Here is a 25,229-nt window from a genome sequence, read left to right on the forward strand (position 1 = left end):
AACCGCAGAGGTGATCAAATACCACCAAAAGAAAGCTCTATTTGTGGGGAAAAAAGGACGCCAATTTTGTTTGGGAGCCACGTCGCACGACCGCGCAATTGTCAGTTAAAGCGACGCAGTGTCGAATCGCAAAAAAGGGGCCTGCTCCTTTGGCTGCAAATTGGTCCGGGGCTTACACAATTTCTACTAGGGTATGCAAACTTTTGAGCACAACAGTGTGTATGTATATATATATATGTACACCTTGTGTTAGTACCGAGTTGGACCTCCTTTTGCCTTCAGAACTGCCTTCATGCTTCGTGGCATAGATTCAACAAGGTGTTGGAAACGTTCCTCAGAGATTTTGGTCCATAGTGACATGATAGCATCACACAGTTGCTGTAGATTTATTGGCTGCACATCCATGATGCCAATCTCCCATTCCACCACATTCCAAAGGTGCCCTATTGGATGAGATCTGGTGAGTGTGGAGGCCATTTTTGTGCAGTGACCTCATTGTCCAGTGGTGAGATGATTGGAGCTTTGTGACATGGTGCATTATCCTGTTGGAAGGAGCCATCAGAAGATGGGGACACTGTAGTCATAAAGGGATGGACACGGTCAGCAACAATACTCAGGTAGGCCGTGGTGTTTAAACGATGCTCAGTTGGTACTAAGTGTGCTAAGAAAATATCCCCCACACCATTACACCACCAGCCTGAACTGTTGATACAAGGCAGGATGGATCCATGCTTTCATGTTATTTACACCAAATTCTGACCCCTCCATCTGAATGTCCCGAGACTCATCAGACCAGGCAACGTTTTTCCAATCTTCTGTTGTCCAATTTTGGTGAGCCTGTGCGAACTGCATCCTCAGTTTCCTGTTCTTAGCTGACAGACGTGCCACCCGGCGTGGTCTTCTGATGCTGTAGCCCATCTGCTTCAAGGTTCGATGTGTTGTGCATTCAGAGATGGTATTCTGCATACCTTGGGTGTAACGAGTGTTTGCGTTACTCTTGCCTTTCTATCACCCCGAACCAGTCTGCCCATTCTTCTTTGACCTCAGACATCAGCAAGGCATTTTCTTCCACACAACTGCCTCTCACTGGATATTTTCTCTTTTTTTGGACCATTCTCTGTAAACCTGAGAGATGGTTGTATGGGAAAATCCCAGTAGATCGTCAGGTTTTGAAATACTCAGACCAGCCCATCTGGCACCAACTACCATGCCACGTTCAAAGTCACTTAAATCCCCTTTCTGCCCCATTCTGATGCTCGGTTTAAACTTCAGCAAGTCGTCTTCACCACATTTAGGTGCCTAAATGCATTAGGTTGCAGCCATGTGCTTAGCTGAATAACAATTTGTGTTACCAAACAATTGAATCGATGTACCTAATAAAGTGGCCGGTGAGTGTATAATACATCTCTATATGATCTTATTAGGCACTATAACCAGATCATCAGACACATCGAGGACTACAATTGGCCTCTACGATTGAGCTCCTATTGGACAAAATATGTTAAAGGAGGTTCTCCAATGGGTTGGAGACCAAGCTGAAGCCATTTTTTTACTAAGGAGCTTACTATATGCTGAGACAGTGTGAGGAGAGAGGCACTACCTTGTTGTAGGCCTCAATGTGTCTAACAAGCCAGTAATCAACCTGACCAGCACCTGCAAACACTGTGCCCGGTTGGCTGGGATAACAGATTGGGGTATTCAAGCAGTATCAATTTCTATTTGGTTTTTGATCTACAACTGGATGTTATTGGAGTCTTCTGTTTCCGTTCTTCTTTTCCTTTGGTAGAGCAGACCCCAAGCCGGTCTCGCTGTTTGTCCCAGCTTCTTTTCCCTAAAGGTGCACGGCCGCCAGGCACAGAGCAGTTTCTCTGTTTCTTCATTCAATAACCAGACAGAAGCTTTTTATTGGGGGGGTTTATTGGTTGAAGAACTGGGATGGGGAATAGGGTGAACCTTGGGCTATTCCAGAACTAGTGCAACTTTAACTGAGGACCACTCTCTAGTAGAACTAACTTCTTCAAGGCAGGCCTCTATTAAAAGAGGATGTGGGCATACAGCGATCGTGGGCTGCCGGCGGACATCTAGTGGGCGGGCCGTTCGTGTCTCCGATATCCTGCTTTTACAGACTGCCGTACAGGTAGAGAGCCGACCTGCCGCAGTATATCTGCGTGAGCAAGTCGGCAAGTGGTTAATATATACAGATCTTTCTTTCCGGAATGTATTGTCTACCTCTTTTATCCATTCCATATGCGTCAGTGGATTTATTGCTAGCCATTTTCTCGTTAGTAACTGAACAAACACCTAATTATTGCCATATGTTTGTTACTTCCAATATTTTCATTTCTTATTAGACTTGTGCACAACGGAAAATTTCGTTTAGTTTCGGTTCGTTGTCATTCGTAAAATACATCATTTCGTTCTGTTATATTCGTTATGTTACGTTAATACGTTTTCTGATAATTCGTTATTATTTGTAGAGTGTTGAATTCATTCGTTCGTATTCGTTGAAATTCGCTATTTATGTATGTATAGACATTCGTGATAATGATTCGTAGTTTGGAAAGTCCTTTGTTTATTGAATCTTTTAACACACACAATGACAACGTCTCTTCTCCTCGGCTCAAATACAATACAACACCCTTCTAACTCAGTTCTCAGGAATGCACTTTGCCAGTAATCCATCCTCCGGCACAAAATTAATTAGCTGATTGGACTATAAGATTTGCTTTGAGCTGACCTTTTGTTTCATTAGATCTTTAAAGAATTACCAAATTAATTCATTATATTTCTTTCGTATTCGTTGTTATTCGTTATTTGTTTATGCAAAATTCGGCCGAATTTCGATTCGTTACGAAACGAATTGCACAAGCCTATTTCTTATACATCCCAAGATACATATCACTGGATTCAACTCAAAGTTGACACCAAAGACCAATTCTGTCTATGGTGTCAACAACCTCCCTCCAATATCTATGCAGCTTTGGACATCTCCACATCATATGGATGAGCTCTCCCCTCAGATGCCCACACCTCGGACATCTAGCATCGGGTCTCTGCCCAAATAAGAACATATGTTGTAATACGTTCTGTGAAATAGCAACAAATGGGAAGTTCTTTGCGATGGGGATAACAATGGTCCAGTATCTAATATGTATCTCCATTGTTCCTCTGTTATATCTCCCAGTTCTTCTACCCATCGACGTTTACAAGGGAGTTGGCCTTTCCCATTTTTTCCCATTTTTCCGCGCCTTCACATATCTTTTCATATATTTCCGATATCAATCCTTTAGCCCCTGTACACACGGTCGGAGATTTCGACAACCAAATCTGTCGGATTTTGTCCGTCGGATCTTGTCCAAAACTGTTGCATACACACGGTCGGACTAAGTTGTCGAAAAATCCGATCTTTCAGAACGTGATGACGTAATTTCGTTACAATGGGACTACATTCAGGCTAGTAGCCAATAGCTTTGATGTAGGAATTTGATCTGAGCATGTGTGGTACTTTGTCCGATCAAAATTCTCTACACATGATCGGAGTATGTCCGATCGAACCAGTTGGTCGGAAAATATTTCCAACAAGTTGGAAAATTGGGTCTGACGGATATTTCGACTGAATCAGTCTGATGCATACCACACACAGTCGGATTATCCGACAACACGGTCCGATAGGACACATTCCGACAGATTCTCTGATCGTGTGTACAAGGACTAAGTCAGGTTTGCATCACTTAGGCCGCGTACACACGGGCGGATTGTCTGCCCAACTAAGTTCGTCAGACAATCCGACAGACAGTCCGTTCAACTTTTGAATGAACGGACTTGACCACACACGATGAACAGACAGTCCGCTGAAAGCTTGCGCGATGACGTGTACAGCACGTACGACGGGACTAGAAATACGACGTCCAATACACTGCAATGCAACCTTCGGCGTGTAAATCCTTTCTGAGCATGCACCATACTTAGTCCGTCCAACTTGCCTACTCACGAGCGGACTGTCCGCTGAAACCAAGTTTGGACGGACAAAATTACGGAAATTCCGAAAGACTAAGTCCGTCAGACTGTCCGCTGAAAAAGTCCGCTGAAGCCCACACACGAGCGGATTGTCCGCTGAAACACGGTTCAGCGGACTAAGTTGGGCAGATAATCCGCCCGTGTGTAGGCGGCCTTACTTTACGAAGAATCGTAATCCCCACTCCACTCCAAGTAGTTTCCCTCTAAATTGTTTGTCCAAAGCATGCCTACTTTGTAGATATCAATAGAAAGACTGTTTTGGTATACCATATTCCTCTCTAAGCTCCTTAAATGATTTAAAGGTTGTCTCTCTATATAATTGGATTCATCACACCAAACCACACCTTTCCAATTCTTTACTCCTCTCTATATTTTCAATCTCTTGTATATATTTATTATCCAATATGGGTTAATTTTTAAATTTTTTATTTAAAAATAATGATACTTTAGTCGGTTCAATAAAAAGTTAGTTCCTTCAGTAAAGCAAAAAAAGATGTACAATATATTGGTTGATAGCAACCAGTAAAAAGGTATGGTCCATGGGTTGTCGTATTCCATGGTGTGGTCTGTGTGAGTGCGGGACCAAGTCAGCATTGTTTAGAGGACCGTATTACTATAATTCAATCCCTTCAGACCTATAACTATCACATCATTCCAAAAAAATCCCATTGTACTTTGGCCACGCCTCCAAATAAGCCAATATGAACACAAAAACTTTATTAGCCTTTGTGAATATTCTGGGGTCCAAGAAGTGATTTTCTTTAACAGAAACATTTTATACATTCTGACTATAAGGAAGGACATACGTTCTCTGGAGGTTATTCTTGCCACACTCCCCATTTGTCCGTCTGAACATTAAAAAGGTAGTTAGTCCATGTGAATTCCCTGGTGTCGATCATGGGCATTTTTTTGACTGAAGCCTTTCCCGCACTTTGAACACGAATAAGGACGTTCCCCCGTGTGACTTCTCTGGTGAGCAACAAGGCTGCATTTCATAATGAAAGCTTTCCCGCACTCTGAACATGAAAAAGGGCGCTCACCTGTGTGAGTTCTCTGATGTATAAGAAGGTTTCCTTTCTGAATGTAACCTTTACCACAGTAGGAACATGAGAATGGACGCTCGCCAGTGTGAATTCTTTGGTGATTAACAAGTTCTACTTTCTGAATAAAAGATTTCCCGCACTCTGAACATGAAAAGGGACGCTCACCCGTGTGAATTCTGTGGTGTTTAAGAAGGTTTCCCTTGTCAGTAAAACGTTTGCCGCACTCTGAACATGGGAAAGTACGCTCGCCTGTGTGAACTCTCTGGTGACTGAGAAAGTTTTTTTTCAGATTAAAACATCTCCCGCACTCTGGACATGAGAAAGTACGCACACTCTTATGACTTTTCTGGTGTGTAGGAGGCTCTCTGGTCCCTTTGGAAGAATTCCCAGACCCTGTAGATGACAAGGAACGCTCTCCTGTGTGAGCTCCTTCATGGTTTGAGGAAGATTCTTCAGGATTAGATGGATCTGTTGATTTATCTGTACTGTGAGATTCAAAAATAATAGTATGTAGATCATCAGAAGATTCCTCAGGATCAGAGAAATCCCATGATCTCTCCATTTGATAGGTTTTATGATGTATTATTTGTGTAATGCGATTCACTCCAGGAGAACATTGTGTGGTGGGATTTTCTTCTGATTTATATTCTGAAGATACGTTATTCGGGACATAATGTCCACCTGTTGGAAATCAATGTTTAAATGTTATAATAATTCTTCATGTCTTTCATTCAGAAGTCATATACAGTATGTTGGTCTAACACTCTACAGTATCTCAGAGCTCTGGCACAGAATTGGGTGCATCAATAACATAAAATAGCAATACAAACCAGATAAAGATACAGTATCTCCACCTCATTTGTTATGAACATGACGTTATATTGAGGAATGGAGATGGACCTTTCATATGGTGTACAGTATCTCCTCCTCATTTGTTGGGAACATGACGTTATATTGAGGAATGGAGATGGACCTTTCATATGGTGTACAGTATCTCCTCCTCATTTGTTGGGAACATGACGTTATATTGAGGAAAGGAGATGGACCTTTCATATGGTGTACAGTATCTCCTCCTCATTTGTTGGGAACATGACGTTATATTGAGGAAAGGAGATGGACCTTTCATATGGTGTACAGTATCTCCTCCTCATTTGTTGGGAACATGACGTTATATTGAGGAATGGAGATGGACCTTTCATATGGTGTACAGTATCTCCTCCTCATTTGTTGGGAACATGACGTTATATTGAGGAATGGAGATGGACCTTTCATATGGTGTACAGTATGTTCACATTGCAATTATTTAAATTCATCTTTTATACTCCTAGAAGAAAAAGAAACGTGAACATTTCTGCATTTGGTGATTATTACTTACTTCTGTTGATATAAAGAGAAGATTCCTCCTGTTCACTTTTCATGGTCATCTCCTCCATAGACTGCTGATCTCCACTCACCAACGTCTCTTCTTCTTCCTCTTTAAACTCAAGTTTGATGTCTTTTCCTAATTTATCCTGAACCTTAAAACAAAAAAATAGAATATCTGGAACATAAGTTCAATATTAAAATATATATCTATAAGAAAGTTATCTCATAGTTTAGAATAACTTTTGAGTTGTATAGCTCAGTTCTTTATACCTGATGATGGTGAGGGATGTTTTGATCTTCCTGTGTGGAATCCTGAAGACTATCCGCCTCCATAGACTGCTGAGCTCCACTCACCAGAGTCTCCTCTTCTTCCTCCTTAATCTCAGCTTTGATGTCTTTCAATTCTTCACCCTAAACCCCAAAGATGACAGAATACATTTATAAAAAGGAACAAGAAGTTACTTTGAAGAATGTGGCCTCCTAGTTTAGAATTCTTTTTACATTTTAGTTGCTCACTTACACCTACCTGATGATGGTGAGGGATGGTGTGACCTTCCTGTGTGGAACCCCAGGAATACAGAGGACGGGGACATCTCTCTGGTGGGTTCCCATTACTGGATCCATCTGTAGGAAACACACACACTGACTGAATACATTGTTTCTATGTGTTTATCAGATGATGGGGGATCTAGGTGGAGCCTCCGTACTGCTCTCTCCTTTACAATAAAGTCTCCTCTTACCCGGTGATGTGAGGGGCGGCTGATTCTCCATCATGACGTCCTTGTAGAGATCCTTGTGTCCTTCTAAATACTCCCACTCCTCCATGGAGAAATAGACAGTGACATCCTGACACCTTATAGGAACCTGACACACACAATGATACAGTCACCATCCAGACACATCCCTTGTCTGTTACTGGATAATGTCCCAGAATTCCACCACCGCTCACCTCTCCTGTCAGCAGATCAATGATCTTGTTGGTGACTTCTAGAATCTTCTTGGCTCTGGTTACCTCTGTTGTCAGGCAGTGAGGTGGAGGCACTGTGATGGGTGATGTCCTGTGAAGATGACTGCTGGGTGTTCATGGATCTCCTTCATTGTTCACTGTTTTATAATTCTGTGTATAGAGAGAAAGGAATTATCAATGAAGACATCGTGGAATCCTTTTCTCCTATCTAGATAGAACAATGTTTTAATTATAGAGATATGGATGAAGTCACGTAACCCTCCCAGAATCCTCCTCACCTCCTACTGATCTAAATAGGACACTCTTCTCTGTCGATAGACAATAAACTGAGAATTATCTGGACTATACCAGGATGTGTAATGTCTATGTAGCGCTGGCATTTTTGCCATGTAATGCTATTAATAGGACCATGTTGATAGATTGGTATTTGGCTCCCTCTACTGGCATGCAATTGAAAAAGACTTGTTATAACTTTCACATAACAGCTAATCAGGAAGTGACTTAATTGTTTACTTGGTGTAAGGACTCACCTTCCCATAATGCTCATCCACCTACCCATGGACACTGAGTGGCTGAATTGCATGCTGGGTAGGTAATAAAAGGCCCAGTGCGGCCATTTTCAGTCTCTTTCTGCTGGTACACGTGGCCTGCCTACAGGGATCTGCGTGTGGGCGTTTGGAAGAGCGTGGCCTACATCGTGTGGAGCAGAACAGCAACTACAGAAAGAGCCTCATCACTGTGTGCCGGAGAAGAGGTGTGATCCGACCAGAAGATCCAGAGCATCTGACAGAGCCAGACGCAGGTTCCGATCATCTTGTGGAGCAGTGCAGCATTACGGAGCTGACTGGCAGCAGGACGGAGATCATCTGAGCAGAGGCATCCATCTGTGTCTGGTGTGGTGAGAGGGCTGTTGCCCAGATGTTTTGTACCGCAATTCACACATTTGTGATTGCATAGTAATGCTGGGACCGGTAGTCCCACAGTTCAGTTCAGTTCAGTTCAATTGAATAGCATGCACATAGGCCTCAAGTCTTATTTCATTACCAAGTGACTGACGCTGGAAATACATTCCCAGGGAAGGAGTTCACAAATATATTGCACGATCAAAGTTACTGTTTTAGATTATTCTACACTACTTTACTGGTTGGAAATCCTGCAGATTATAAATATTGCAGTATAAATGGCTAGCTGAAGAAAAGAAGACAAGAGACTCCATCCTTTACTGCAAGGCCTTACAGGGTTACTATTACCTACCATAAACTGTAGGGGGAGTATTGAGTAATTATACTGCTTATATCATCCTTGTCAAATACTGTGTAGGATATTACAGATCATAGAGTTTCTGCACAGTGTGCTAGAAGTGGGAAGGTGCCCAGTGCTGAGGTCCTATTGCCTAAGCATTAGTCCCACTTGGAGACACGCTTGCAGGAGCGATCCAGCTAGCTCTCATGTGATAGTCATTCACAACTATTTGCCTCATTATTGTGTCAGAATTGTATGTCATTGCAGTTCTTATGTTTAATGTTCAAACCTGTTCCAGTAAACTGCCCCCTTGCTTCACTGCACCTGGGGCAACTGCCCCTCATGCTCACCCCCTGTCCAGACTCTGCTGCCTGCATGCAGAATGGGGGACCTCGTGCAATAAACAAAAACAAAAAACTGTGTGAGGTCCTGACAAAATGTGTTGTTTTTTTGGGGCATGGGCACGTGGATACATATAGAGGCAACCGGGAGAGACAAGCCATTGACCGCTTAGGCTCTGACGAAAAGGACCCTTGAAGCGCATCAGAAATTTGGGACATCATCTGATCCCCTGAACATCAGGTCCGGGTTGCAGGGTCTTGAGACGCAGTCTTACCAATTGACAAGTCTCTTTTACATGCTCGTTTGCGGGTATAAACATTGTTTTTATGCTTTTAATAAAATTATACCATTGGTAATGCATAAGGTCAGTGTGCTCTCCTTTTTTCTTTTTTATGAGGGAACCCCACACATAAATCACAAAAAAAGATCAAGGCCCCCTGAAAAAAACATACTGGACACTTATCTGATCATACAGCCTGGCTGGCCAGGGCAGGAGAACGAGTGTGCACCCCCCCTCCTGAATCATACCAGGCCACATGCCCTCAACATGGGTAAGTGCCTTGCCAAGGGGAGGACCCTCCGGCAAAGCACCTTATCCCCATGTTGATCAGGACGAGGGCCTCTTCCCCACAACCCTGGCCTGGTGGTTGTGGGGGTCTGTAGGCAGGGGGGCTTAATGGAATCATGAAGTCCCCTTTAACAATAAAGGGGAACCCAGATACCAGCTTCCTCATGTGAACAATTAAAGGGTACATAGTATGCAAGCCACGGTTTTTACCAAGTCTTTAGTTAAAAAAAATAAGTGCCCCATGATGTCCATCCACCATCGATCACTTCACCCAGTGATATAGATCAGTGATATAGATCAGTGATATTCAACCTTTTAGAAGTCAATGCACCCTTTAGAATTGCACACAATCTTCAGGCACTCCAGTCTGAGGGCTCGTTGACACAAGGAGGTGCGTCCGAGCCTGTGTCTTTAGCACATACCCATACCCCCTCTTTGCCCTTGCTACAGCAAAATGACACAAAGCTCTGTGTACAGGCTAAGGATGGGCTCAGGCGTGTTTGCAATACCACATGCCTGTGCCCGCCAGGAAGCTGACACTCCGCAACGCTAATCACAGGTAGTGAGACATTTCCTGATCTGTGCAGCCACGGATCGGGAAATGTCTCACTGCCTGTGATTAGTGCTGCAGTGTCAACTTCCTGGCGGGAGCGGGCATGTGGACTTACGAACATGCCTGAGCCCATCCTTACGGCTGACCATGAAAGGATTACTGTATTAGCTTCTGTGTACAGAGAGGAGGGAGAGCACATCCCGTTGCTCCTCTGGGCTCTCTCCTCCCTGTATGCTGTTGTCTGTACTTTTACCAGCAAAACTGAAAACTGTGCAGCCGCCCGACCAGGACTTAGCAACCGATGACTTTATCGGTTGGTAGGACGCATGCGGGTGTCTTTGACACCTTTCACTTTTGCTGAAAAAGTACAGATAACACCAGCAAAAAGGGGGAGAGAGCCCGGTGGAGGAATCTATTTAAATTATCCACAGTATGTGCATGTATGAGTGTGAGTTAGGGGACCTTAGATTGTAAGCTCCTTGAGGGCAGCGACTGATGTATATTAGGCAGTGCTTTACAATTATATATATATATATGTAAAACACTACCTTAACTGACAATGCTATATAAGTACCTGTAGTAAATACATAATAAAATAAATGTACCTCAAGATCCAGTAATGTCTGTACACTATTTCCTAACAAGTCACCTCTCCTGTGAAACTTCCTGTTTTTACCCTACATCACTTCCTGTCCATACATGACATCACTTCCTCCTTTGTGTTCCACGCTCAGGAGTGAGATCGCCATCTTGTGTAGAATTCAAATACTACAGTCTTCAGTCATACATTAAAATTGGCACGTTTACATTTTCGGTGCATTACCGCTCTGCACATTCTTGTCCCCTTCATTACCGCTCTGCACTTTCTTGTCACCTTCATTACTGCTCTGCACATTCTTGTAACCTTCATTACTGCTCTGCACTTTCTTGTCACCTTCATTACCGCTGTGCACATTCTTGTCACCTTCATTACCACTCTGCACATTCTTGTCACCTTCATTACTGCTCTGCACTTTCTTGTCACCTTCATTACCGCTCTGCACTTTCTTGTCACCTTCATTACCGCTCTGCACTTTCTTGTCACCTTCATTACTGCTCTGCACATTCTTGTCACCTTCATTACCGCTCTGCACTTTCTTGTCACCTTCATTACCGCTCTGCACTTTCTTGTCACCTTCATTACCGCTCTGCAAATTCTTGTCACCTTCATTACCGCTGTGCACATTCTTGTCACCTTCATTACCGCTGTGCACATTCTTGTCACCTTCATTACCACTCTGAACTTTCTTGTCACCTTCATTACTGCTCTGCACATTCTTGTAACCTTCATTACCGCTCTGCACTTTCTTTTCACCTTCATTACCGCTCTGCACTTTCTTGTCACATTCATTACCGCTCTGCGCATTCTTTTCACCTTCATTACCGCTCTACACTTTGTCACCTTCATTACCACTCGGCACTTTCTTGTCGCCTTCATTATCGCTCTGCACATTCTTGTCACCTGCATTACCGCTCTGCACACTTTTCACCTTCATTACCGCTCTACACTTTCTTGTCACCTTCATTACCACTCGGCACTTTCTTGTCACCTTCATTACCGCTCTGCACATTCTTGTCACCTTCATTACCGCTCTGCACATTCTTTTCACCTTCATTACCGCTCTACACTTTCTTGTCACCTTCATTACCACTCGGCACTTTCTTGTCACCTTCATTACCGCTCTGCACTTTCTTGTCACCTTCATTACCGCTCTGCACTTTCTTGTCACCTTCATTACTGCTCTGCACTTTCTTGTCACCTTCATTACTGCTCTGCACATTCTTATCACTTTCATTACCGCTCTGAACTTTCTTGTCACCTTCATTACCGCTCTGCACTTTATTTTCAACAACATACTTGCTCTGAACAGTCTTGTCACCTTCATTACTGCTCCACACTTTTTTCTTACCACGATGCTTGCTCTGAATTTTCTTTGGAGTCATACTGGATGTCCGGTACAGTACAGAATGTGATAAAAAGCCCACAAAAAAACAAATGTGCAAAGGGATGTAGAGAACAGTACTGTATAGTATGTGCTAAATGCACACCAAAAAGCAAGTGTGCACAGGGATGTAGAGTACAGTACTGTATAGTATGTGCTAAAAAGCACACCAAAAAGCTTAATACTGTAAGTGTCTTCACAGCACACTTTCAGGCAGTGCTTTACAATTATATATATATATATATATATATATATATATATATATATATATATGTAAAACACTGCCTTAACTGACAATGCTATATAAGTACCTGTAATAAATACATAATAAAATAAATGTACCTCAAGATCCAGTAATGTTTGTACACTATTTCCTAACAAGTCACCTCTCCTGTGAAACTTCCTGTCTTTACCCTACATCACTTCCTGTCCATACATGACATCACTTCCTCCTTTGTGTTCCACGCTCAGGAGTGAGATCGCCATCTTGTGTAGAATTCAAATACTACAGTCTTCAGTCGTACATTAAAATTGGCACGTTTACATTTTCGGTGCATTACCGCTCTGCACATTCTTGTCCCCTTCATTACCGCTCTGCACTTTCTTGTCCCCTTCATTACCGCTCTGCACATTCTTGTCACCTTCATTACTGCTCTGCACATTCTTGTCACCTTCATTACCGCTCTGCACATTCTTGTCACCTTCATTACCACTCTGCACTTTCTTGTCACCTTCATTACCGCTCTGCACTTTCTTGTCACCTTCATTACCGCTCTGCACTTTCTTGTCACCTTCATTACCGCTCTGCAAATTCTTTCACCTTCATTACCGCTGTGCACATTCTTGTCACCTTCATTACCGCTCTGCACTTTCTTGTCACCTTCATTACCGCTCTGCACTTTCTTGTCACCTTCATTACCGCTCTGCAAATTCTTGTCACCTTCATTACCGCTGTGCACATTCTTGTCACCTTCATTACCGCTGTGCACATTCTTGTCACCTTCATTACCACTCTGCACTTTCTTGTCACCTTCATTACTGCTCTGCACATTCTTGTAACCTTCATTACCGCTCTGCACTTTCTTTTCACCTTCATTACCGCTCTGCACTTTCTTGTCACATTCATTACCGCTCTGCGCATTCTTTTCACCTTCATTACCGCTCTACACTTTGTCACCTTCATTACCACTCTGCACTTTCTTGTCACCTTCATTATCGCTCTGCACATTCTTGTCACCTGCATTACCGCTCTGCACATTCTTTTCACCTTCATTACCGCTCTGCACTTTCTTGTCACCTTCATTACCGCTCTGCACTTTCTTGTCACCTTCATTACTGCTCTGCACTTTCTTGTCACCTTCATTACTGCTCTGCACATTCTTATCACTTTCATTACCGCTCTGAACTTTCTTGTCACCTTCATTACCGCTCTGCACTTTCTTGTCACCTTCATTACCGCTCTGCACTTTCTTGTCACCTTCATTACCGCTCTGCAAATTCTTTCACCTTCATTACCGCTGTGCACATTCTTGTCACCTTCATTACCGCTCTGCACTTTCTTGTCACCTTCATTACCGCTCTGCACTTTCTTGTCACCTTCATTACCGCTCTGCAAATTCTTGTCACCTTCATTACCGCTGTGCACATTCTTGTCACCTTCATTACCGCTGTGCACATTCTTGTCACCTTCATTACCACTCTGCACTTTCTTGTCACCTTCATTTCTGCTCTGCACATTCTTGTAACCTTCATTACCGCTCTGCACTTTCTTTTCACCTTCATTACCGCTCTGCACTTTCTTGTCACATTCATTACCGCTCTGCGCATTCTTTTCACCTTCATTACCGCTCTACACTTTGTCACCTTCATTACCACTCTGCACTTTCTTGTCACCTTCATTATCGCTCTACACATTCTTGTCACCTGCATTACCGCTCTGCACATTCTTTTCACCTTCATTACCGCTCTGCACTTTCTTGTCACCTTCATTACCGCTCTGCACTTTCTTGTCACCTTCATTACTGCTCTGCACTTTCTTGTCACCTTCATTACTGCTCTGCACATTCTTATCACTTTCATTACCGCTCTGAACTTTCTTGTCACCTTCATTACCGCTCTGCACTTTATTTTCAACAACATACTTGCTCTGAACAGTCTTGTCACCTTCATTACTGCTCCACACTTTTTTCTTACCACGATGCTTGCTCTGAATTTTCTTTGGAGTCATACTGGATGTCCGGTACAGTACAGAATGTGATAAAAAGCCCACAAAAAAACAAATGTGCAAAGGGATGTAGAGAACAGTACTGTATAGTATGTGCTAAATGCACACCAAAAAGCAAGTGTGCACAGGGATGTAGAGTACAGTACTGTATAGTATGTGCTAAAAAGCACACCAAAAAGCTTAATACTGTAAGTGTCTTCACAGCACACTTTCAGTGTCTCTCTGTGACCACAATCTCACCTACAGGAAGTCACGATCATGTGTCAGAGCAGGGAAGATGGCTGCATCTCATGTTCCTGAACCAAAGCAAATTTTTGTGAACTATTCTGTTCGTGAGCTGAGATATCACTGTATAATTTTGTCACGGGGCACATGATGACGTCCTATTGATGACGAAACGTGTAGGGAGGAGTGATGTACTGATGTCACCGATACACGCATAGTCCCGGAAGCCACGGGCTGTTAGCGAGACCGGCTGACTCGTATTTTATTCTGAAGTTATCTTCATATTTGTAAGTGTCCATTTGTCTTTTACGCTCATTAAAAATTAAAGGGGTTTTACGCTATGCAAGCTTTTATTTATTTTCTGGGAAATTTGCTGCGGGTTTGAGTCTGTGGACTACCCTTATTGGAGCTGAGAAGTCCTGTGTATGTCAGCCAGCTATGTAATTGTGGTTGCCCATCTATGGACCATTCTATTGAGGCTGAGGAGACCCGTGTGCCAGAAATTTCCCAGGATAGGGTTATAGCCATCTGCTCAGTGTGGCCCCCTGTAGTAAGGGACCACCTCGTTCTGGTAAGCGGCATTGTGTTTTCGTGGTGGAGGTTCTCACATGTCAGTTTGTGTGGAGGATTGGGTGCTACACCATCATCGAACCAATCACGGATTCTCATAAGGACATTTTTTTATATAAGTTTTTCACATTATTTCACGTGATCACTATTATGTGTGGACTTTTCTTTTAGTCACAGGATTTAATAAGTTTACGATATACATTCTTTTCGTTTACTAAACAGCATATATTTCACTAATTGGTGTTGATAATTTAATTTAATTTATATTATATTGTCACTGTTGTGTTTCAGTCACAAGATTTAACAAGTTCATGATATGTGTTTTCTTTCGATTATCAAATAACATATATTATAATAATTTATTTATATTATATTGTCACGCTTCTAATTATTTAGCATTTTTGCAGTATCTCTATTAAAAGAGGAAGGTGGGCATACAACTCCAGAGGGATCCCACACTGGAAACAGCCCTGAGCCAGAAAAATCTGGAAAAGTCTCCTGCAAAAGAGGACAAAACAGCAATAGTCTTTCCAGGATCAACCTCAGGCCTTTACTCACCATAAAAGTAAAAAGGGGGTAGGTTGCGCTAAGGAACTTATGAGCGAATCCACATAAAATATAAAAAAGGAAAATAGGTAAGAGCTGCCTCTATTACTATCCACCTGGTGGGGTGGGAAATGTTAGATAAAGGAGTGCTATGAATAGATCTGGCGCTATACCTGTGTATCAGAAACTTAATTAATGTGCTAAATTAAATTTAAAATTATTACCTTAATCCGGTGTGTAAGAGTTGGTGTGCAATATATTAGTGTTGGGATAAAGTATAAAATATAAACTGTAGGTGGGAAGTAAAAACTCAAAAATATATGTGTATAAATTGTTAAAAATTTACCAGCATGCTGGCTGGAAAATAAAATATTGTCTCAGGTGCGATAAACCTAAATGGGTGATTACCTTATGCACTCTTAATCACATGAATGCCTTAAACATGTGAACTACTTAATAAATCAGGTAAAAATATTACATGTAAATATGAACCATAGACATAATACAATTGTGCACAGATGTGACAAATAAAATCTATGCGTGCAATAATACAATTGTGCACAAATGTGACAAATAAAATCTATGCGTGCAATACTAAAATATACAATAAATCCGTGATAAATATCAATACCCCACGTGAAACATGCTAAATATTACGAGTGAAAAAAGAAAAATTTAAAATGGAAATAAGTTTAAAAGGAGGTGAAAAAATTCAGAAATAGAATAAAATAAAAATGAAAAATAAAAAATATTAAAAATAAAAATAAAAAATAAAAAATAAAAAATTTTTTAGAATTTGTCCCAAGTAAAATGTGTACAAAGAGAAAAAAAGGGGGAGTAAAAAAAGAAGCAAAAAAGCACAGTCTCTGATGCAGTGCAGTTAATGGGGGATTTCCCGTAGATACAGGAGGGGATGTGATGGATCCAAACAACTAATCTTCATGCATTGTGGGCACTTATAGGATGTACTCTCACCAGAAAAATAACCCCATCCAGGGTGGATCAGCCTTCACAGTATAAGCTACCGTGTCGCTCTCTGGCTTGCTTCAGATAGGCTGTTGAGGATCCCTCGTTATTTCCAGGTGGAGTGTGCCTCAGTATATATATTGAAAGAGAGGACCATACATAGTGTGATACTGTATAAATCACTTTATTAAGAAGATACTAAAAATTACTCACACTTTTGAAAGAAGAAAATGGCTTGAATAAATGCAGTATAAAGGTGCAGTGTGAAAGATATGGAAGCTGCTGAGAGCGTTCCGTTCGTCTTCCACGCCGTAGTGTAAAGGTACAGTGTTGAAGCTATGGAAGCTGCTGAGAGCGTTCCGTTCGTCTTCCACGCCGACTGTATTGGAAGTGTGTATTCGATAGGCCACGCCCTACGCGTTTCGTCACTGGGACGTCATCCGGAGCGGCCATCTTTACACACCTCACGCTCTTTATAGGACACAATACACCTATCGCGCATGCGCGGACGACCGCCGCCATTTTTGCTGTGGGAATGCCCATATGTCAAATAGAGCGCGGTGGTGATTGTGTTCCTATAACTATCCTACATAGTGTTCTGCCGTTTTTAGCCCGCTGTTGGATTTTATATATACAGAGCTTATATGTGTATGTATTTGTTAATAAACAGTTACTCTGCTTACTTAGAACCAAATATAGATTACACATAAATATGGTGAATACAGATTGCAATTAAAAACCCATAATAAAGAATCCATGATAAAAATACAAATAGGTGACATTAATTGCAATTGAAAACCAATAATAAAAGCCATGGTAGAAGATAATGGTAAAAACATACAAATAGGCGACATTAATAATAGCGTACTATAAAAATGGACCATACTATAAGATGTTATTCTAAATGATCAGTGGTGGCAATAAGAGGATAAGATTTGGATTTTTGTTATGTAATGTGGGGGGAAAGAACAATATATGATAAAAACCTATGTATGTAAAAATAGCTGGGAAATTTAAGATCAATTTAAATAAAATTGGAAATAAATTGAAGATGAAATAAAATTATCATGAATGAAAATCAGAATGAGCTATGGGAATTGGTAATAAAAATTGAAGGACATGTAGAAAAATAACTTGGTATAAGATGTTTTATAGCTACGTAAATATATGTATCCAAAAAAGAGGGATATTTTAATGGTTGAATATGCCCTTCTTTGATTGTTATTTTTCTGGTTGAAATGATGGTTTGGAATATTCGTTGGTTGAATAGATAACATTCGACCCTCGACATTCGACCCTCTGTGCTGTAATTACTATTCGACCCATATTTCTATGCTTATTGTTTCTCAATGATAATATAAGCGAAAAATATACTCTTGCTGTATTGGCTGGTAGGCAACATTCGATCTCAATTATTATAGACTACATTCGACCCCAGGATGTTATAAACTGTATTCGATCAGGAGTTTAGCACTAAATAGTGTTATTTTCGATAATCGTGTGGATGGGGTTGTATTCAAAATTAAAATAAAATTTTTTAAATATGAGGACTTTGTGTAAATTAAAAAATTTAAAAATTAATTAATTTATTAAAATTTAAAATTAAATTAAAAATTAAAAATTAAAAATTGGTTATAAAACAGTTCAGATCCAGGTCTATGTTCATTCCTGCTGGATGTAAACTTTCTAAATTAAAAGAATATACAGAAACTGTACCAAAAGAGAGGATTTTGACGCACAAGCAGAGGTTATTATTAGAAGATTCATACAAAAAGGATATAAGGAACCCTATCTCAGAGCCCTCAAAGAGATTATAACGAAAACCGAGAGAAAGAAATTAATAGAGGACAAAACGACCGCCAGAAACAAGAACAATATAGAAATGGCCTTTCTTACAGGTTTTAGCAGACACCATAAACAAATAGAAAAGATTATAAAAACACATTGGCCAATTCTCAAAACAGACGAAACGCTAAAGAAATTATTACCTAATAATCCTGCGTTCATTTACAAGAAGGCCCCCAATCTAAGAAATAAATTGGTTAAAAACACGATCGACCCTCCACGATATATAACAATCAGTAAACATCTAAAAGGTTTCTTCAAGTGTGGACAATGTCTCCCATGTCGTAAAAGCAAAAAAACCCAAAGGAAAACCACTAAATTCATGTCAGTCACCAATGGAAGATCATTCCTTATAAAAGAATTGATTTCCTGTAAGAGCACGCATGTGACATACGTCATAGAATGCCCGTGCCGCAAACAATATGTAGGCAGAACAACACGGGAACTACATATAAGAATTGGCGAACACATTAAAAACATTAAGAAGGGATACGACAAACATAGTGTCTCGCGGCATTTTAGAGATTTTCACAACCAAGATCCCAATCAAATGATTTTTTATGCCATTGACAAAGTGAAGGGACACTGGAGAGGCGAAGACTTGACTAAAAAGATTTCACAGAATGAAACAAAGTGGATTTTTAATTTAGAAAGTTTACATCCAGCAGGAATGAACATAGACCTGGATCTGAACTGTTTTATAACCAATTTTTAATTTTTAATTTTTAATTTAATTTTAAATTTTAATAAATTAATTAATTTTTAAATTTTTTAATTTACACAAAGTCCTCATATTTAAAAAAATTTTATTTTAATTTTGAATACAACCCCATCCACACGATTATCGAAAATAACACTATTTAGTGCTAAACTCCTGATCGAATACAGTTTATAACATCCTGGGGTCGAATGTAGTCTATAATAATTGAGATCGAATGTTGCCTACCAGCCAATACAGCAAGAGTATATTTTTCGCTTATATTATCATTGAGAAACAATAAGCATAGAAATATGGGTCGAATAGTAATTACAGCACAGAGGGTCGAATGTCGAGGGTCGAATGTTATCTATTCAACCAACGAATATTCCAAACCATCATTTCAACCAGAAAAATAACAATCAAAGAAGGGCATATTCAACCATTAAAATATCCCTCTTTTTTGGATACATATATTTACGTAGCTATAAAACATCTTATACCAAGTTATTTTTCTACATGTCCTTCAATTTTTATTACCAATTCCCATAGCTCATTCTGATTTTCATTCATGATAATTTTATTTCATCTTCAATTTATTTCCAATTTTATTTAAATTGATCTTAAATTTCCCAGCTATTTTTACATACATAGGTTTTTATCATATATTGTTCTTTCCCCCCACATTACATAACAAAAATCCAAATCTTATCCGCTTATTGCCACCACTGATCATTTAGAATAACATCTTATAGTATGGTCCATTTTTATAGTACGCTATTATTAATGTCGCCTATTTGTATGTTTTTACCATTATCTTCTACCATGGCTTTTATTATTGGTTTTCAATTGCAATTAATGTCACCTATTTGTATTTTTATCATGGATTCTTTATTATGGGTTTTTAATTGCAATCTGTATTCACCATATTTATGTGTAATCTATATTTGGTTCTAAGTAAGCAGAGTAACTGTTTATTAACAAATACATACACATATAAGCTCTGTATATATAAAATCCAACAGCGGGCTAAAAACGGCAGAACACTATGTAGGATAGTTATAGGAACACAATCACCACCGCGCTCTATTTGACATATGGGCATTCCCACAGCAAAAATGGCGGCGGTCGTCCGCGCATGCGCGATAGGTGTATTGTGTCCTATAAAGAGCGTGAGGTGTGTAAAGATGGCCGCTCCGGATGACGTCCCAGTGACGAAACGCGTAGGGCGTGGCCTATCGAATACACACTTCCAATACAGTCGGCGTGGAAGACGAACGGAACGCTCTCAGCAGCTTCCATAGCTTCAACACTGTACCTTTACACTACGGCGTGGAAGACGAACGGAACGCTCTCAGCAGCTTCCATATCTTTCACACTGCACCTTTATACTGCATTTATTCAAGCCATTTTCTTCTTTCAAAAGTGTGAGTAATTTTTAGTATCTTCTTAATAAAGTGATTTATACAGTATCACACTATGTATGGTCCTCTCTTTCAATATATATACTGAGGCACACTCCACCTGGAAATAACGAGGGATCCTCAACAGCCTATCTGAAGCAAGCCAGAGAGCGACACGGTAGCTTATACTGTGAAGGCTGATCCACCCTGGATGGGGTTACTTTACTCACCATGTCCCTGTATACATTGGTGCCTCCTTTCACTATCTGCCAGATTCTGTACCGTGAGCCTCCCAGCCAGATCCTCAGTGGACTTTTTGCCAAACTGTTCCTGCAGCTTTAGAAATTGGCCCCAGCAGTCCCTAAGCTGGGACCACGTTAATTCAGGAGCGGATCCAGGGGGTGCAATTGCGCCAGCCCCCCCCCCCAGAAAATAGTGAGCAGACTGACTTAGCGGATAGGCTGCTGAGCAGGCGCCACCCTGGGTGAGTGAGCAGGCGGGCAGGCAGGCACCGGGAGTCCGTGAGCAGCTGGATGGGCACGCACCATGGGTCAGTGAGCGCCAGGCGAGTTGGCAGGTACCACGGGTCAGTGAGCAGGCTGGCAGGCAGACGGGGAGGCATCGCTGGTCAGTGAGCAGGCTGGTGGGTGGGCGCTGTGGGTCAGTGAGCAGGCGTCGCAGCAGGATGGCAGGTGACTTGGTGGGTAAGGGATCAGGCTGCTGAGCGAGTGGGCGGGCAGAGAGACAATATTTCTCACTGCCAACCCTGCATCACCACATTTCTGCGTCCAAAAGAAGACTGCCATTAGTGTGCAGGCACAGGCAGCAGAGAGATTGCATCATCTGTTACTGGCAAGTGACAATCCACAACTGATGACAAGCGATGTGGCAAGTAACAATCCGCATCTGGTCTGGTGGCAGGCGATGATGGCAATTGACAAGCTGCATCTGGTGGCAGGCAACAGTGGCAAGTGACAAGTTGCATCCGATAACAGGTGACGTGGCAAGTGACAATCCCGATCTGTTGACACGCTCAGGGCTCCCACTGATTCTGCATTATGGTTAGTAGAACCATCTGATTATAAATTACAATGTAATAACATAAATAATGCGCTTCAATCATCCTGACACCATACCAACCAATAGGAGAAAAAGAGAGCCACCGCTCCAGGTCAATCCACCAGAAAAATGGCCTGATTTCCAGGCAAAGGAGTCCCAGGTGCTGGCTAATTGCACAAGCAAATAGATAAGAAGAGAAGAAACTCTGGACAGCCGCACTCCGGATGGAATCTGTAGTAACTTGTGCCTTTATTTTTCAAGTAAAAATTACATCACACGAACCACAGCAAAGGGGAACATAGATTAAAAAATTCTAACGCGTTTCGCACTGAAATCAGCGCTTACTCATACCATACCATACCATACCAACCAAGGTGTCAGGATGATTGAAGCGCTAACACCAGCCATTGCCCTGACAAATTGTCCGCAATTTTTTTTTACAGTGCCCCTCCCGAGATTAGACTCTGGCTCCGCCCCTGCGTTGAACCACTTGTAGGCGCCAACTGGATGGCCCAGGAGGGCAGACAGCACCTCCAGTCTGCCCTCCTGGGCCATCCAGTTGGCGCCTACAAGTGGTTGAACACAGGGGCGGATCCAGAGTCTAATCTCGGGAGGGGCACTGTCAAAATTGTTGCGGCCAATTTGTCGGGGTGATGGCTGGTGTTAGCGCTTCAATCATCCTGACACCTTAGTTGGTATGGTGTCAGGATGATTGAAGCGCATGTTTGAGGCTTGTTCGATCGTATTTTTTGTAAGTACCCACTCTCTTGTACAATTAAACAGTTTTTAATGGTACTTCACGATCAGTTCCATTTTTTTCTTCACTTCTGGGTACCTGTCTGTTCTGCTGAGAAACGTCTTAGCCCTTGTACACACGGTCGGACATTCCCGACGGAAAATGTCCGATCGGACCGCGTTGTCTGATAATCCGACCGTGTGTGGGCTCCATCGGACTGTTTCCGTCGGAAAATATCCAACCAACAAAGTTTTAGAGCTGGGCTATAAAAATTTCCGACAACATGATCCGATCGGACTTTGTCTGATCGTTTGTAGAGAATTCCGATCGGACAAAGTGTCACGCACGCTCAGATCAAATTCCTAGACCAAAGCTATTGGCTACTAGCCTGAACGTAGTCCCGTCATAATGAAATAACGTCATCACGTTCTGAACGATCGGATTTTCCGACAATTTTGTCCGGCCGTGTGTATGCAACACCAGTTTCGGAACAAAATCCGTCGGACAAAATCCAACGGATTTGGTTGTCAGAATGTCCGACCGTGTGTACAAGGGCTTAAAGGAATTTTGGATTTGAGGATCTGACACCATATCCATCATCCCTGGACGCCATTATAAAGCATAAAGTGACCCACCAGACTGAAAAGCTGTGGGTCGTCTCAATTTGGTGAGTGGGGACACATGATGAGGGGGTGTTGTACACCTGAATATTTCTGAAGCCTTTTTGCACTGTTTCTTTTTCGGATTGGAGCACCTTTATGCCGCGTACACGCCACTGGATTTTCCGGCAGACTAGGTCCGACGGTCATCCCAACGGACTTTCCGAACGGACTTGGACACACACAATCACACCAACGTCCGAAAGATTCGACCGTGATGGTGTACGACCGAACTAGAACAAGGAAGTTTATAGCCAGTAGCCAATAGCTGCCCTAGCGTCGGTTTTCGTCAGTCGGACTAGCAGACAGACAAACGTATTTTTCGACCAGACTCAAGTCCGTCGGAAAAATTTGAAACATGTTCTAAATCTAAAGTCCGCCTGATTTTTTGACAGCAAAGGTCCAATCAAGCCCACACACGGTCGAATTGTCTGGCGGATTCGTTCCGTCTGACCTTTGCTGAGGAAAAGTCCGGCCGTGTGTACGCGGCATAAGTCACTTTTTGTTTGGTTTAATACACGTATTGTGTTTGCAAGCGCTAGATTTATATATAGACAGCACCTCCAGGCTGGGTCTCTCTCCGCCAGGCAAAGGACCTCACGGTTCTATGCCCCAGACTATTTATGCACCCCCCCCCCCTGCTGGTCACCCTCTTGACCAGGGATTGGTTGAGACCACATGTTAAGGAGCCCTGACCAATCCCCAACGGTTCTTATATAGTCCAACCTACAACAGGTGTCGTGACACCTGTTAAAGGTGGGACTATATAAGAACTGTCTTGTGGACATACCTGTGTAATAGGGTTGCCACCTGTCCAGGATTCACCCGGACAGTCAGGGTTTTGAATCATGTGTCCAGGTTTCAGGCAGACTGAAACCCGGACACATTATTCAAACCGGGCGGTGGCTCCTCAAGTAACCGAGATAGTCACTCAAATCTGTTGCCACCTGGGAGCTGCAGGTGGCTGTCTTGGGGCAAGTTCAGCATCACTGGGTGGCGGGGTGATGATGTCAGAGCAATTTGGCCACACCCACCGTTCGCTGCTGCACGCTATGCACACCACATTACTACTCTCCTTGGGGCACCCAAAGGTGTCCCATGCCGCTAAAGTGTTCGGGTTTGGCTTGAAGAAAAGGTGGCAACCCTACTGTGTAATGACTAAGCGCACGTTAAGTGTGTGAAACGCGTCTACCCAGCATTCTGATGCCTGTCATTTTTGGGATGTCCAAATAAAGAGGATTTTGATCTACAGTGGTGTGCGACTATTTCTTCTAATTTCAATGTGTGCGGAGGCATGCAGAGGTGAGCACCTGCCGGATCTTTAGGGGTTTTCTTTTTTCCAATCCTAGTTGGGGATTGGTCAGGGCTCCTTAACACACCCCAGACAGCTCCACCTCTCTTCCCCTCCTCTGCTTCCAGAATCTTCTGGAGGCCAGAGGGAGGTAACTAAGAAGTGACACTGCCTGTGAGTTGCCAGCCTACACTAAACCACTCCCAAGCCCCCCAGATCAAAACAAACAGGCCTAGATGAATCAGCTAGGCCTTCCTAAATTTACCTGCACTGGCCAAAAAATAACTCTAGCACCTACCTAAGGTAGAGGGTCCTACAATTGCGTTACTCCTTCCGATGTTCAATGGCAGATTGTTGGCTTCAAACTTCGATGGTGTACTTACTAGCTACAGTATCTCATGAAAGTAAGTACACCCCTCACATTTTTGTAAATATTTTCTTCTATCTTTTCATGTGACAACACTGAAGAAATGACACTTGTCTACAATGTAAAGTAGTGAGTGTACAGCTTGTATAACAGTGTAAATTTGCCATCCCCTCAAAATAACTCAACACACAGCCATTAATGTCTAAACCACTGGCAACACAAGTGAGTACACCCCTAAGTGAAAATGTCCAAATTTGGCCCAAATTGTCAATATTTTGTGTGGCCGCCATTATTTTCCAGCAATGCCTTAACCCTCTTGGGCATGGAGGTCACCAGAGCTTCACAGGTTGCCACTGGAGTCCTCTTCCCCTCCCCCATGAGGACATAACGGAGCTGGTGGATGTTAGAAACCTTGATCTCCTCCACCTTCCGTTTGAGGATGACCCACAGATGCTCAGTAGGGTTTAGGTCTGGAGACATGCTTGGCCAGTCCATCACCTTTACCCTCAGCTTCTTTAGCAAGGCACTAATATGCAGCACTGATGGGCATTGATGAGGAGGC

General features: G+C 42.2%; 1 protein-coding gene across 1 annotated transcript in view; it reads right to left on the reverse strand.

The window, feature by feature from the left end:
• Positions 1-25,229, reverse strand: part of LOC143955201 (uncharacterized) — a 50,878-nt gene that overhangs the window by 18,507 nt on the left and 7,142 nt on the right. The window contains 6 exon segments of the mRNA XM_077465289.1: positions 4,887-5,741; positions 6,436-6,577; positions 6,696-6,836; positions 6,952-7,049; positions 7,166-7,304; positions 11,916-12,081. Of these exon segments, the coding sequence (XP_077321415.1) occupies positions 4,887-5,741; positions 6,436-6,577; positions 6,696-6,836; positions 6,952-7,049; positions 7,166-7,304; positions 11,916-12,081 (1,541 nt within the window).

This window comes from Lithobates pipiens, unplaced genomic scaffold (genome assembly GCF_037356315.1).
Source record: "Lithobates pipiens isolate NorthernLeopardFrog02 unplaced genomic scaffold, aLitPip1_a1.2 Scaffold_35, whole genome shotgun sequence".
NCBI classification, from domain to species: domain Eukaryota; kingdom Metazoa; phylum Chordata; class Amphibia; order Anura; family Ranidae; genus Lithobates; species Lithobates pipiens.